General features: G+C 37.3%; 1 protein-coding gene across 3 annotated transcripts in view; it reads right to left on the bottom strand.

Annotated features, from left to right (window-relative positions):
* LOC110460437 (RNA polymerase-associated protein CTR9 homolog) overlaps positions 1–13,124 on the bottom strand; it is a 51,435-nt gene extending 38,311 nt beyond the window's left edge. For 2 of the 3 annotated variants that reach the window (XM_021513327.1, XM_021513326.1), the window contains exons 1-12: positions 13,040–13,124; positions 11,352–11,450; positions 10,575–10,814; positions 9,174–9,263; positions 8,472–8,650; positions 7,665–7,860; positions 7,085–7,192; positions 6,643–6,762; positions 6,159–6,275; positions 4,611–4,700; positions 2,089–2,217; positions 1,381–1,564 (exon numbers count right to left, since the gene is read on the bottom strand). In XM_021513327.1, the coding sequence (XP_021369002.1) occupies positions 1,381–1,564; positions 2,089–2,217; positions 4,611–4,700; positions 6,159–6,275; positions 6,643–6,762; positions 7,085–7,192; positions 7,665–7,860; positions 8,472–8,650; positions 9,174–9,263; positions 10,575–10,814; positions 11,352–11,450; positions 13,040–13,084 (1,597 nt within the window). In that variant the 5' untranslated portion in view covers positions 13,085–13,124. Of the gene's footprint in view, positions 1–1,380; positions 1,565–2,088; positions 2,218–4,610; positions 4,701–6,158; positions 6,276–6,642; positions 6,763–7,084; positions 7,193–7,664; positions 7,861–8,207; positions 8,302–8,471; positions 8,651–9,173; positions 9,264–10,574; positions 10,815–11,351; positions 11,451–13,039 lie in introns of those variants that run through there. The other variant, XM_021513328.1, reaches the window with a different exon arrangement.
* Between the last annotated feature and the right edge of the window lie 290 nt (positions 13,125–13,414).

Below are 13,414 nucleotides of genomic sequence, written 5' to 3' on the forward strand. Positions count from 1 at the left end.
GGCTTTTAAATTCTGGGGAATTTTTACCCCCAATCGCCCTTCTTAAGTATTCTTACATTCATACAGTTTTATTACAATTTATCAATTAAGTTTTACTATGTTGTATCAGAATGTGCAGTTAAAATTTTGAAGTTAGGCTAGACTTCTCCTTGTACGAGTCAAGGGCTTCTCATGAGTCTTTCAGAGTCAAGCACTTCTCTACAAGTTAGAGTCAAGCTCTAGTCTGACCTTGTTCTATATCGCCTGCTTGTTGGTCTGGAGTCAAATCACTTCTTTAAGCAAGAGCTCAATCTTCTGAGTCAAGTGATTTCTCACAGATTCCATGTCAAGCTGAATATTACCATTATCATAGCTTCTCTGATTTTTCGAGTCACGTTGCTTCTCCAGGGTCTACCGAGTCAAGCTTACTTCTCATAAAGTCAGAGTCAAGCTGATTTAGCATGTTACTGCACAGTGCTTCTCTGTTTTTTCTCAGAGTCAAGCCTATTGTTATTTTGGTTAATGAGTGAGTAGCCCCATGTACGCCAAAGAAATAAGGTTTATATTTCGTTTGTGGTTTATAGTCTTCGGACTATCGTTAATAAACATTTTAACTGTTTCCTTGATTCTTTTAGTTATGTATAAACAGTGTATAATGTTGGAGGTGGATGATCACACAGTGTATAATGATGGAGATGGATGATCACACTGTATAATGTTGGAGATGGATGATCACACAGTGTAAAATGAAGGAGATGGATGATCACACAGTGTATAATGTTGGAGATGGATGATCACACAGTGTATAATGTTGGAGATGGATGATCACACAGTGTATAATGTTGGAGATGGATGATCACACAGTGTATAATGTTGGAGATGGATGATCACACAGTGTATAATGTTGGAGATGGATGATCACACAGTGTATAATGTTGGAGATGGATGATCACACAGTGTATAATGTTGGAGATGGATGATCACACAGTGTATAATGTTGGAGATGGATGATCACACAGTGTATAATGTTGGAGATGGATGATCACACAGTGTATAATGTTGGAGATGGATGATCACACAGTGTATAATGTTGGAGATGGATGATCACACAGTGTATAACGTTGGAGATGGATGATCACACAGTGTATAATGTTGGAGGCGGATGGTCACACTAATTGTATTATTATTTTATATCAATCATTCTTGTTGGCTCAAGTAGTAGTGTGCAGTGTTATTGAGCAGGTGATTCCATTTTTTTTCACACCCAAATTGAATTCCAGATGTCTTGGTGCAAGAAGATTGTGCTACCCACTGCATCCACCCAGTATCTGTGTTACAACTATAGTTCTAATACTTTCAATTCAAATGTATGTTATTTATAGAAGTGTAAACAATACTTACAGTCGACATAGTTTGGATGTTCTCGTAGAATGTTTTTGTATAGCCTCTCGGCCTCGTCATACTCATGAGTGGCTTCATATAGCCTTGCGAGGTTATAGGTCGTTGTCACAGAGATGGCACTGTAATAGGTCTCGTCATGCTGGGCGTCACTCTTTGATCGTTCCAAGGAGGCTTCATAACATTTCTGTAAATCATTTAAGCCAGTAGACTTTTTACATTTGTATAATTTCATAAATCAAAAAGACCAGAATGTTTGTAACATTTGTATAATTGTGCTTAGAGCCTGTAACAAGTACAGTGATTGGCTCATACACACACCCCTGACCAGCAAAAGTTAGTTTAGTTTTGTATGTATCTTGAATAATTCATAGAATGAAACTTAAATATTCAAGTATGAATAGCAACAATTTACTTTCAGACTGAATATGAATAGGTTTTATTTTCCTACAGCTGCTCGTGTAGTGTGGAGGTTAATTAAACCGATATGTGGGCAAAACCCTGTCCTCATGTGACCCTTGTTGTTGAGGACATTTAACCTCAAAGACAAAAGAAACCAATCTGGGCAAAATGCAGCTTCAAACTTAGTTTAAATCATACAAGAAACATGTTATGATTGCAACATTTATATATAACACTGTGGCCATTCAAAGAAGATAAAATAGGTTATATCTGCATGTGACTGTGTAGAGGAAGCTTTACAGTACAAACCTTGGCCTCCTGCAGGTTACCCAGTCTGAAATGAAGGGCGGCCACGTTGTTAAGTATTTCTGGTGGTACATCAGCCTCCACTTTCTCTTTAAGGATCCTTGTAGCAGTACCATAAGCAGACAGAGCTCCCTATTACACAATCAAATTTGACTTCCATAAATTGGTCCTTCCATAAGGCAAGTATTTATTTTCATTTCTCTAAAATACCAATTATTCATGTGATCTTTTAGTAACTAGAACAGTTAGCTGCAGGGTACAAACTGATACTGCCTTCAACTCTTTAACAAAAGGCCCATAGGGCCTGTATCACTCACCTGGATATCTAAGCAATCATGGCAAAATATTCTCCAAACAAGATCCAAGGGTTTATGCCAGACCCCAAGGCCAATCCTTGTAGCATATCTGTATTCGATTTTTCATGCCCAGCAATTTTATGTATGGTTATGGGGTGGGGATCTCAACTGTTTCCAAGCTGTGACTCAGAAACTAGGTCCCTAGGGTTTGTGGCCAGACCCCAGGATCAATTCTAATATCATGACTGCATTTGTCCCTTTTTCCCAGCAATTGTATACATAGTTTTTGGGTGGGGATCTCAACTGTTTCAAAGTTATGACCCAGGGGTTAAGTCTGCAAGGGTGGGGCAGACCCTGGGGTGAATTCTGATATCATGACTGCATTCGTCTCTTTATGCCCAACAATTGTATATATCATTTTGGTTGGGGATCTTAACCATTTCAAAGTTATGACCCAGGGGTTAAGTCTCCAAGGGTGGGGCAGTCCCCAAGGCCATCCTGGAAGCATATGTGCATTCATCTCTTTATACACAGTAATTGTATATATGGTTATAGGGTGGGGATCTCAACTGTTTCCAAGCTGTGACTAAAAAACTAGGTCCCTAGGGGTTCGGTCAGACCCCAGGGTCTATTCTAATATCATGACTGCATTTGTCTCTTTATGCCCAACAATTGTATATATCATTTTGGTTGGGGATCTTAACCATTTCAAAGTTATGACCCAGGGGTTAAGTCTCCAAGGGTGGGGCAGTCCCCAAGGCCATCCTGGAAGCATATGTGCATTCATCTCTTTATACACAGTAATTGTATATATGGTTATAGGGTGGGGATCTCAACTGTTTCCAAGCTGTGACTAAAAAACTAGGTCCCTAGGGGTTCGGTCAGACCCCAGTGTCTATTCTAATATCATGACTGCATTTGTCTCTTTATGCCCAGCATTTGTAAATATAGTTTTTGGGTGGGGATCTCAACCGATTTAAAGTTATGGCCCAGGGACTATGTCTCCAAGGGTGGGGCCAGACCCTAGAGCCATTCTGGAAGCAAATGTGCATTCTTTTCTTTATAATCACTAATTGTATATATGGTTACATGGTGGGGATCTCAACCATTTCCAAGTAATAAAATTTTTGGCCCCCATCCCTTAGCCCAGGGGGTCAGCCCCACCATTTGTACAATTTTGAATCCCTGCCTCCCATGAATGCTTCCGACCAAATATGATCGATATCCATGGCATAGTTCTACAGAAGAAGTCATTTATAGCAATATAGCCAAATTGCCCCCTTTTGGCCCTGCCCTCAGCCCCACCATTTGTACAATTTTGTATCCCCACCAACTAGGGATGATTCCAGTCAAATATGGTTGATATCCATCTCTTAGTTCCAGAGAAGAAGTCGCTTAAAGCAATATAGCCAAATAACCCTTTTTGGCCCCGCCCCTCAGCCTCCTGGGGGGTCAGCCACACCATTTGTACAATTTTGAATTCCTACCTCCCATGAATGTTTTTGATTTAATATGATTGATATCCAGTACATAGTTCTATAGAAGAAGTCGTTTGTAGCAATATAGCCAAATTGCCCCCTTTTGGCCCCGCCCCTCAGCCCCCTGGGGGGTAAGCCCAAACATTTGTACAATTTTGAATCCCTACCACCTAGGGATGCTTCCAGTCAAATATGGTCGATATCCATCTCTTAGTCCCAGAGAAGAAGTTGCTTAAAGCAATATAGCCAAATTGCCCCGCCCCACAGCCCCCCGGGGGGTGGGGGTGGGGGAGGGGGGGTATAGCCCCACCATTTGCACAATTTTGAATCCCCACCACCTAGGGATGCTTCCAGTCAAATTTAGTTAAATTCCAATCAGTGGTTAAGAAGAAGAAGTCGTTTAATTGAAGAAATTGTTGACGGACGGACGACGGATGCCACGGTATGGCATAAGCTCACCTTGGTCCTTTGGATCCGGTGAGCTAATAATGGTAATATTTGTTTGTGACAGACTTATCAACACTATTCTCAAAGGGAAATTAAACTATTACTTTACACTAGTTTGCATACAGATGAAGTGCAAAAAATTTCATTGAAAAACCTTAGGAGACGCAGTCCATGCAAACTTGTCTCTACAGACAAATGAACAACATTCTGAATCCCAGCATACTTATATTGTTGTATGTACCATGTACTTATATTGTTGTATGTACCATGTACTTATATTGTTGTATGTGATCCACCTGCTTACCTGTACATCAGTCTGTTCCAATATCTGGGCAAGTTCTATCCACGCCTCCACATCATCTGGAAACTGCTCCGTTACCTTCTTCAAATGTTGCTGTAGATACAATACAATGTATTAACTCTTAGACTGCTACTCAGACTTCTTAGCAAAGGGACACCACTGCTGAATTAATTAATTATTGAAATATAAATTAATTTACTTGATTTTTCAAATGTGCATAACTTGAAAAATATTTGTTATGTGTGAATAAAAGTTATAGGAAAATTGTTTGTCATTGTCTCTAGTTTATAATAACGTTTTTAATTCTAAAGTTGCTTCAGTATTTACCTGTACAGGTGGTAATAAAAATAAGAAAAGGTGAAACTTTTAATTAATCGGATTTAAGCACAAGAAAGATCATTTTAAAATTACTTTGTCAGCTAATGTGATTGGCAAATGATAACAGAGATATTTAACTTCATTTTTGACATAAGATGCTGTACATTTACACGGAGGTTCTCAGGTAAAAAGGTCAGATATTTCTTCAAGACTTGCATGTGATTTGCTACAGGTTTCAGGTTGTCATTCAATATATTTACTGTCACAGTCGGCATATAGATATAACTTAGCTACGGTCTAGTTTATGATTAAATCATCGATAAATAGTTTGAATAAATCAATCAGCTCAAAACGTATCAATGCCAATGTTCAATTCCGCCTCACCTGCAGACGACATGTGCGCCTATGTCTGCCAATATTTTCCTGTTTGCATAGGGCACAAAGCCGTTCATTGGAAAGTTACATATTATGTTACACCGAAGTATTTCCACATCAACCATGTCAAACCCTTCAAAACCTTAATTATCATCGTAGGTGACGCTGGAGAATAAATATTTACCATCATATTCATCACTTCAATCTACACGTCTGCCATTTTTATGACGTTTTTTTCGATTTGAAATTCTCTCGCACACCTTTGGTTATTATAATGGTACACTGCTGGGAATATCGAAAGTAATGACAAAACAACCAATCAGAACCCTTCTACTATACACATTCGGGTTTGGTATAGCAACAACCCGATTTCACATTTCCTGTTTACTGATCAAAACCTACAGATCGAGAAATGGCATATGCTGTGCGTAGCACTGACGACCCGTCTTAGCAGCATGAGGGTTAACAGGGAGAACAAGGGTGACTTTTGATTAAAATTTCATAACAGCTGAGTTTCAGAGTTTGCTTTTTTGAGGTAATTATTTATTTTGGGAGAAAGATGGCTACCTAGCAGCAATCTTGTTTTTACTGATCAGTCCAAAATGAAACATGCATAACTGTGGACCAAGGTAAGCATGCATATATAATGAAAACTGAGAAAGTTCTGTCAAGTACATCTTGTAATATTGTAATATAGCAATAACAGACATGAGCTCTCAAAATCAAAGATTTCCCGATCAGTCCCAATATGAAACGCGTACAACTATGGACCACACAAAGCTTACATATGAAATTTGAGAAAGACCTCTAAGGTAATACATATACATTGTAGCGATTTGTTTACACTCTGAGCATTACCTTGGCGATGTCTCTTTTTCCAAGGTCCTGAGAATTTGCATACAGTGAGCCGAGGATCTTCATGGTCTCATAGTTTCCTGGCTGGGTCTTCAACACCTTCTCAAAACACTGGGAAGCCTGTCAGACACAATAGAACTGCTTCAAGAAAATTCTTCATAGGACAAGGTAACTCACCAAACAGGACCAATACAGGGTTAATACATTAGCTTCAGTTAATATCACTGTATAAACAGTACATTTCACCTAATATCACGTCTGTTAATGTCACTTTTCGGTTATTATCATGTTTTTTTGATGCACCGTTTTTCCTGCTTTATAATCTATGCAATTCAATTATTTTATTATCACCTGATTTTATGTCAATTTCTCTTAATATCACTTTATTTTGGCCACTGTCACAAAAAAAATGTAAAATACCTTGTTAACTGTAAAACAGAAGCATTTCGACAGAAATGAACTTTTAGATATTGTAACACTAACTTACATTTTCATTGTCTCCACGGTAGATGTACATCTGCCCAAGTCCAAAGAACGGGAGAACAAAGTTGGACGGGGAAAACTGAGTGGACTGGTAATAGTACTGAAATGCCTGGTCATAGTCATTCTGAAAATAACACATGGCATGGTAAATCAAAATGACATCAATCAACGTCACATCAAGGTATCAAACTATACATGAGAGCAGGGGATCGGACGGCACTTGAACCACTGGTCCAAACGGTACAATTAAATGTACTGGGAAACCTTCTCACAAATAATTTTAAACTTCTAGATACTGACAGGTTCAGATTTGTTGTTTCCACTTACTGTACATATCATTTTGAAAGTATGTGATTTCAGAATATTTTTGAAGATTTCTATGTTAGCCCTTGACTGGTCATTTTACACGGTTCAAATTCTTTCTAGTATGGATCATAACCTATTACCTGTACATGGAAAGCTCTTGCCAGCTGGTAGCAACTCTCTGCCCTCATGGCTTCATTTTCTGTGTTGTGGAAGGCATGTAATGCAAGATGCTGCACTTTTTGGTAATCCTGTCAAAAAATAACCTTCTATTATGATTATGTTTATAACAAATAGTTCAGTTCAGGAAACGGATTTCAAGGTTATTTCATTGTGATCTACTGATCACATTTTTTGTCAAGTTATAGTAGTATTAAGACCTTTCGTTTCCACACATCTGTTGATGGTTTGTGCAAATACCTTCAATGTTTCTTTATCTGTCAATGTGTTCTTATACGATATATATTTTCCTTGTAGTCTTTTTGTACAAATACATTCTATATGACAGATTTTCATTCATCTGGGATGTTTCGTCAAATTTATTGATTGCTTGTCAGCCAAATTAAACAAATCACTTAGTTTTGTCTTCCTACACACAAAGTATCTGGATTTGTCAGTGTACCTGTAAATGATCAATGTACATACATGCATATCATTTTTGCGCGCCTTCTTGAATGAAGCTATTTGTATAAACTTTTATGTGTATCAGTTCTATAGGCATACCTTCTTGTAGAAGAAGTGGTTGGCGAGGTGGTTGAGGACCATGGGGTTGGATGAGTCGATGGTGTAAGCCTTGGAGAGAAGCTGAACACCAGACATAATAGACTCCTGTGTCTTGGCATTCACCTCAAGGATGGCCATTCCTACCTGGGCACCTACACACTGGGGGTCCAACTGGAGAGCTCGCTCAAATGCCATTCTGAAACACACAACATACTTTAGAATTCATAATTATGGGCTAAAGCTTATTTATGCATTTAAACTTTAGTATAAATATTAAAAAAACATTAGTCATAGTCTTACCTTAAACTACTCCACATAGAACCGTCTATTATAAGGTCATTTCTTGGTCTAAGTCAACTAGGGTTCTCTAAAACTCTTTATACACAAAAAATGTATCCAAATGAAATATCAATATCTTGCCAAGGGAAGTAACTCTAAATAAGAGGAAGCCTCTTCCCAAGACTGAATGATGCTTACCTTGCTTTCTCTAACTTGTTAAGTTTGACAAAGCATTGCCTTATCCCAAGCCTGAATGAAGCTTACCTTGCTTTCTCAACTGTTAAGGTTTGACAAAGCATTGCCTCACCCCAAGCCCGAATGATGCTTATCTTGCTTTCTCTAACTTGTTAAGTTTGACAAAGCAACTGCTTCATCCCAAGACTGAATTATGCTTACCTTGCTTTCTCTAACTTGTAAAGTTTGACAAAGCAGTGCCTCACCCGAAGCCTGAATGAAGCTTACCTTGCTTTCTCTAACTTGTTAAGTTTGACAAAGCAGTGCCTCATCCCAAGCCTGAATGAAGCTTACCTTGCTTTCTCTAACTTGTTAAGTTTGACAAAGCAGTGACCCATCCCTAGTCTGACTGATGCTGGACAGCTGGGGTTTGTTCTCAATGCTTTCTTGTAATAAGCCAAAGCTCCTCGGAAATCCTTTTTGTTGAAAGCAATACAAGCTTTCCCCAGTAATGATGGAATGTTGTTGCTGGTCTGTACAAAAATACAATTGTAATCACTGTGACTTAAAATTAAACCTCATTATATTCCACTATTTGTGTAGCAAATTCTGCCGTTATTAAGGGTCTGATATCAATGTTTTACAGAAAATTACTCTCAAATATCAATGTTTATTGAAAACTGCATTACACCATATGTTAATTTACTGTAAAGTAATTTACACTCACACATTTAAAAGGGGCAATTTGTACAGCGACAAAATGAAACTATTTAAACAGGTGAGGGAACCTATGTTATATTAATATTTAAGATACCATCAGGTTTACATAAAACAAATTAAAGAAGTTAGATAAGTTTAAGAAACAGATGAAGTAACATAATCTCTAGTTTGGGTACTTCAGTCTGTTTCTGTAACAGCCTAGAATGCAAGTTTAGTCGTGTACTTCAGTCTATTATAGTCCAGAGTCATGTGTTTATAATACTACTAGTACTGTATTTAAACAATGATACCTGCTCTAGTTTGTGTGTTGTCATGTTTGTATAACAAAATACATACCTGTCCCAACACAAAGTTAAACTGGGCATCAGCCTGGTCCATCTTGTCTCCTTCCAACAGACAGAAGTATGCTCTCCCCAACAAGTGACTCTGTCAAAAACAACACAAGTGTTAGATGTTTGACAGATAGAAGTATGCTCTCCCCAACAAGTGACTCTGTCAAAAACAACACAGATGTTAGATGTTTGACAGACAGAAGTATGCTCTCCCCAACAAGTGACTCTGTCAAAAACAACACAAGTGTTAGATGTTTGACAGATAGAAGTATGCTCTCCCCAACAAGTGACTGTCAAAAACAACACAGATGTTAGATGTATGATTTGGTTTGTTTGTGTTTATGTCCTATTGACAGCTATGGTCATTTAAGGACGTGCCAGATTTTGGTGGTTGAGGGAAGCTGGAGTCCTCGGAGAAAAACCACGACATACAGCCAGTACCTGGCGACTGCCCTACGTAGGCCTCGAATCAGCGAACCAGTGTTGCAGGGCTAGTGGTAGCAGAAGGTCAGACGCCTTAACCACTTGGCCACCACAGGTCATAGATGTATGACAGACAGAGGTAAGCTTTAACAAGCGACTCTGTAAAACAGCCAGTTTAATGGAGTCACAATTTACACATCAGCAAAATTTATAAGATTGACAGCTTTAAATATTATTGTACATCTAAAACTAGAATTGTAAGCTGAAGGTTAACTTAAATACATTTATATGTGAGTAAAAAAAATCATGGGAATTATAAGCTTGACTTCATATGATGGTGAATAACTTTACAAGGTTTCCAAGAAACTGAATCCAAACTTATGAGCGGATATAACTGTAATAATCGAAAAGGATATTAACTTCAACTGTAAATAAAAAATACAAGACATTAATGACTACCTTGCTGATAAAGTGTACAATGGTTCATTGAAATCTACAAAGTGATTTCAAAGTAGTCTGGACATGTTATTTTTTTCTGAACTCAAGTTTGGAAAATGTTTGCCTACAAACAGGTGACAGGCTAATCGGCAGATAACCTGATTCCAGTCCCTGATAATTTTGTTGTGTCACTGTTGGTATATCATACACCTCTAGCAGTTCCAGCAACATAGTTTTATGCTCCTAAACATTCTTACCATGCTGCTATTTTAAGTATTTTTTTCATTAACAATAGAGAGAATTTCACATGCTGCTATCATTTTTCAGTGTGCTGTGGTTTTATATAGCATACTGCCTTAACTTTATTTACCACTATAATTTTAGCTAGTATGCTGCTGTTCTTTTACTTACCATGCATTAACTTTATTCCGTATGCTGTTGGAATTTTACTTAATTATCCTGTTGTAAAGAAGAAACACATGTTATAATACTTTCAACATTTTCTAAAGAGAACATTAAATTCTTATCTTGAGGATCTATTTACCTGGTCGTACATGATGATTTTATCAGCGGTGGTGTAGAGGAGAGTAGCCTGGGTGAACAGTTCTCTCTTCTTGTCCTTGTTCTTCTCTTTGTGGGCCTTCTGTACATAAAATGCAGCCAGTGTGTCAAGTGCTCGCATCTGATCACGCTCGAAGTTTGGGTAGTCCAGTCCCGCATCTGTTCGGGATGCATCTAGGATCTTCACAAAGTCCTCTACATAGTTGGACTTGTAATACTCCAGCTGAAAAATGGAACAAATCATTTATGCATTTGAAAATTACGTGAGAAATCAATGTAGCTTTAAAAACTTTCACTGTTACTTTTGGTTATTGTTACTGAATGATTTATTTCTATCGTCACCTATATTCCTATTTAATTAGTATGCATTTCATGTGCACAACTACAATCCGCCATGTAGGATATTGGCAATACCACAGTAGCATCAGTGAAATAAAATGTATGTATATCTGAAATCATTTGCATAATACGGTGTTAAAACCTGACTGTTATATATTTATCATCCTGGTAGTTCCCCAGAGCTGATTAATAATTAATAAATAGTGAGTAGATTGTGAAATATGCTGGATTAGTAATTACATGGACATTTCAAAAAGTGAAAATGAAATTACAAATAATGTTTTTCATGGTGATTAGTAAAACATCATTTGACGCTGAGATGTGACTCAGATCCTGATTATTATGGGTTGAATCTACAATACAGCATCCCAAAATTCCTCTAATCATGACTGTCACAAGTTGGAAACTGATTTAGACTTACAGCAAGAGTGACCCAGATGTGAAGTGGAGCCACTTCCTGTCGCAAAATACTGAGAACTTCATCTCCCTCAGGCAGCTGGTCAAGATCGAGCTCGATCACCTAAAGTAACAGAATAACAAAAAGCTTTTATGCTGTATCTTATGCATGTTCATATTCAATAAATATATGTTAACTTATAAAATCACAGTGGAAAATAGCCAGTCCCTGCAGTAGGTTTGTTACTGATCCAGTGTGGAGGGATCTTTTTCCTGTTGCTAAATTGGCATATGCTAGTACATTGTATTATCTTTTTATAAAGCAAAACCTGCCTCCATTACACATTGAAGTTGTTTTGGGGCTGAAAATGTGACTTCCAGTTTGATAAGCAGTGAGGTTTTTCAGGTCGAACAATATTAATTAATGTCCCATAGTTGTGAACTATTAATAAACATCATTCATTAACACTGGATTAAGTTTGTGGAGACTCCCCATATGATGTTGTCTGGTCATCTCTTTGAATTGTTCATGAAATAAGTAACCACTTTATATATATCTCTATTGTACATTTCAGCTGGAATTTCAGTTATTTTTGTCAGCCTTTAGTCTGGAAATTGTCTAAATTGATAGAAACATCGCGAGAATTATACTGACTAATTTTTCCTCAAAACAAAGAATAAAGTTGTTTTTCATCAATTTTTGTTGGTTTCATAAATGTTTGATTGTATTAATTCCATTAAACTACAGGCAGTTTATCATTTACTTAGCCTTCAGTTGAGAGCATGGTGAAACATGTGCAAAAATGTGTAAGAAACTAGTGTATTGCACTTTCCTGGGGCAAGTGGGCCAGCTTATTGCACTTGCCAAAGCATTAAAACTGGTTGTCCTGGGCATTGGGCAAGTAGATTTTTACACCCCTGCAGACCTTACTACATTTACTTGATAAATGTTTAGAAAACAAACCTAGAGATTGGCAATCTCATGTGAAATGTTAACTTTGAAAACATTAAATATCGGTTGAACTAATTTTTCAAACAATATGTCTGCAACCTCCACCTTCCCAGTCCGACACAATACCGATCAAACTTAAGGAAAATTCCTTCGACAACAGAGCTAGGTGACCATAATCCTATAACTAAAGTCTGTCGCACATCATAACCAGGAAATCATGGAATATCAATGAAAATTGCTGTTATTTTTTTCATTAAATGTTTCCCTTCTCAAAAATGCCAACATCAAAGTATAGACAACACCTCACACTTAGTAAACCGATAAGCGACAAGTAGAACTCTTCCAACTTCAACTGTACTGCAGTACACTACTGTGACTCGCTCATCATGTCAACAAACAGACAGCTGCAGACAAAGGTCCGAACGCATTGTTTACATTTAATCTATTTGGTTCAGGCTTACGACGAAGCATTGAATGTCCGAAATTTATCCACTCAGATAGCTCGGGATAAAACATGTAAAAACCAGTGCCTCCATAGCATAATATGCAGTTGATCGGTTATTTCGGTTCAACGTAACAATGATAAAATTCGAACTCAGCATATCAGCATATTACATGTAACATGAGGAAGTATGTTTACTCATTTGTCATTCATATATATAAAAAAAATACGAAGAAAATATACGATATTATATTTGGTAAAAACAGAGACGAAATTCGAGTTTAAACAAATTATTCAGATTAACATATTGACTTCTTACTTCATCTGTATCCCGGAGAGGGATTTCAATCGAGCCGGCCGCCATGCTGCTTCCTGGGAGCGGTGTTTAATGAAGTTTCATTTTGGAAGACATCAATTTAAAGATGAAGAAAATCAACATTATTATGTTCGTAAAAAACACAATATTAATTTATAATAAAATAAAATGTTATACAGATAAAAGGTGAATCAAATGTGAACAGAAATAATGAACGATCCTTGTAAACGCGACATCTATATTTCTTGTATTTAACTAAGGACCAACAACTCTTTGATGTTTTCAAACTATTTAAGCGGCAACTTTTGAAAGTTATAGCATAGGGTGACCAGTTTCTAAAATCTAAAAATGAAATTTGACGTATAAACAAAAGAGCAC

Source organism: Mizuhopecten yessoensis, unplaced genomic scaffold (genome assembly GCF_002113885.1).
Source record: "Mizuhopecten yessoensis strain PY_sf001 unplaced genomic scaffold, ASM211388v2 scaffold10401, whole genome shotgun sequence".
Taxonomy (NCBI): domain Eukaryota; kingdom Metazoa; phylum Mollusca; class Bivalvia; order Pectinida; family Pectinidae; genus Mizuhopecten; species Mizuhopecten yessoensis.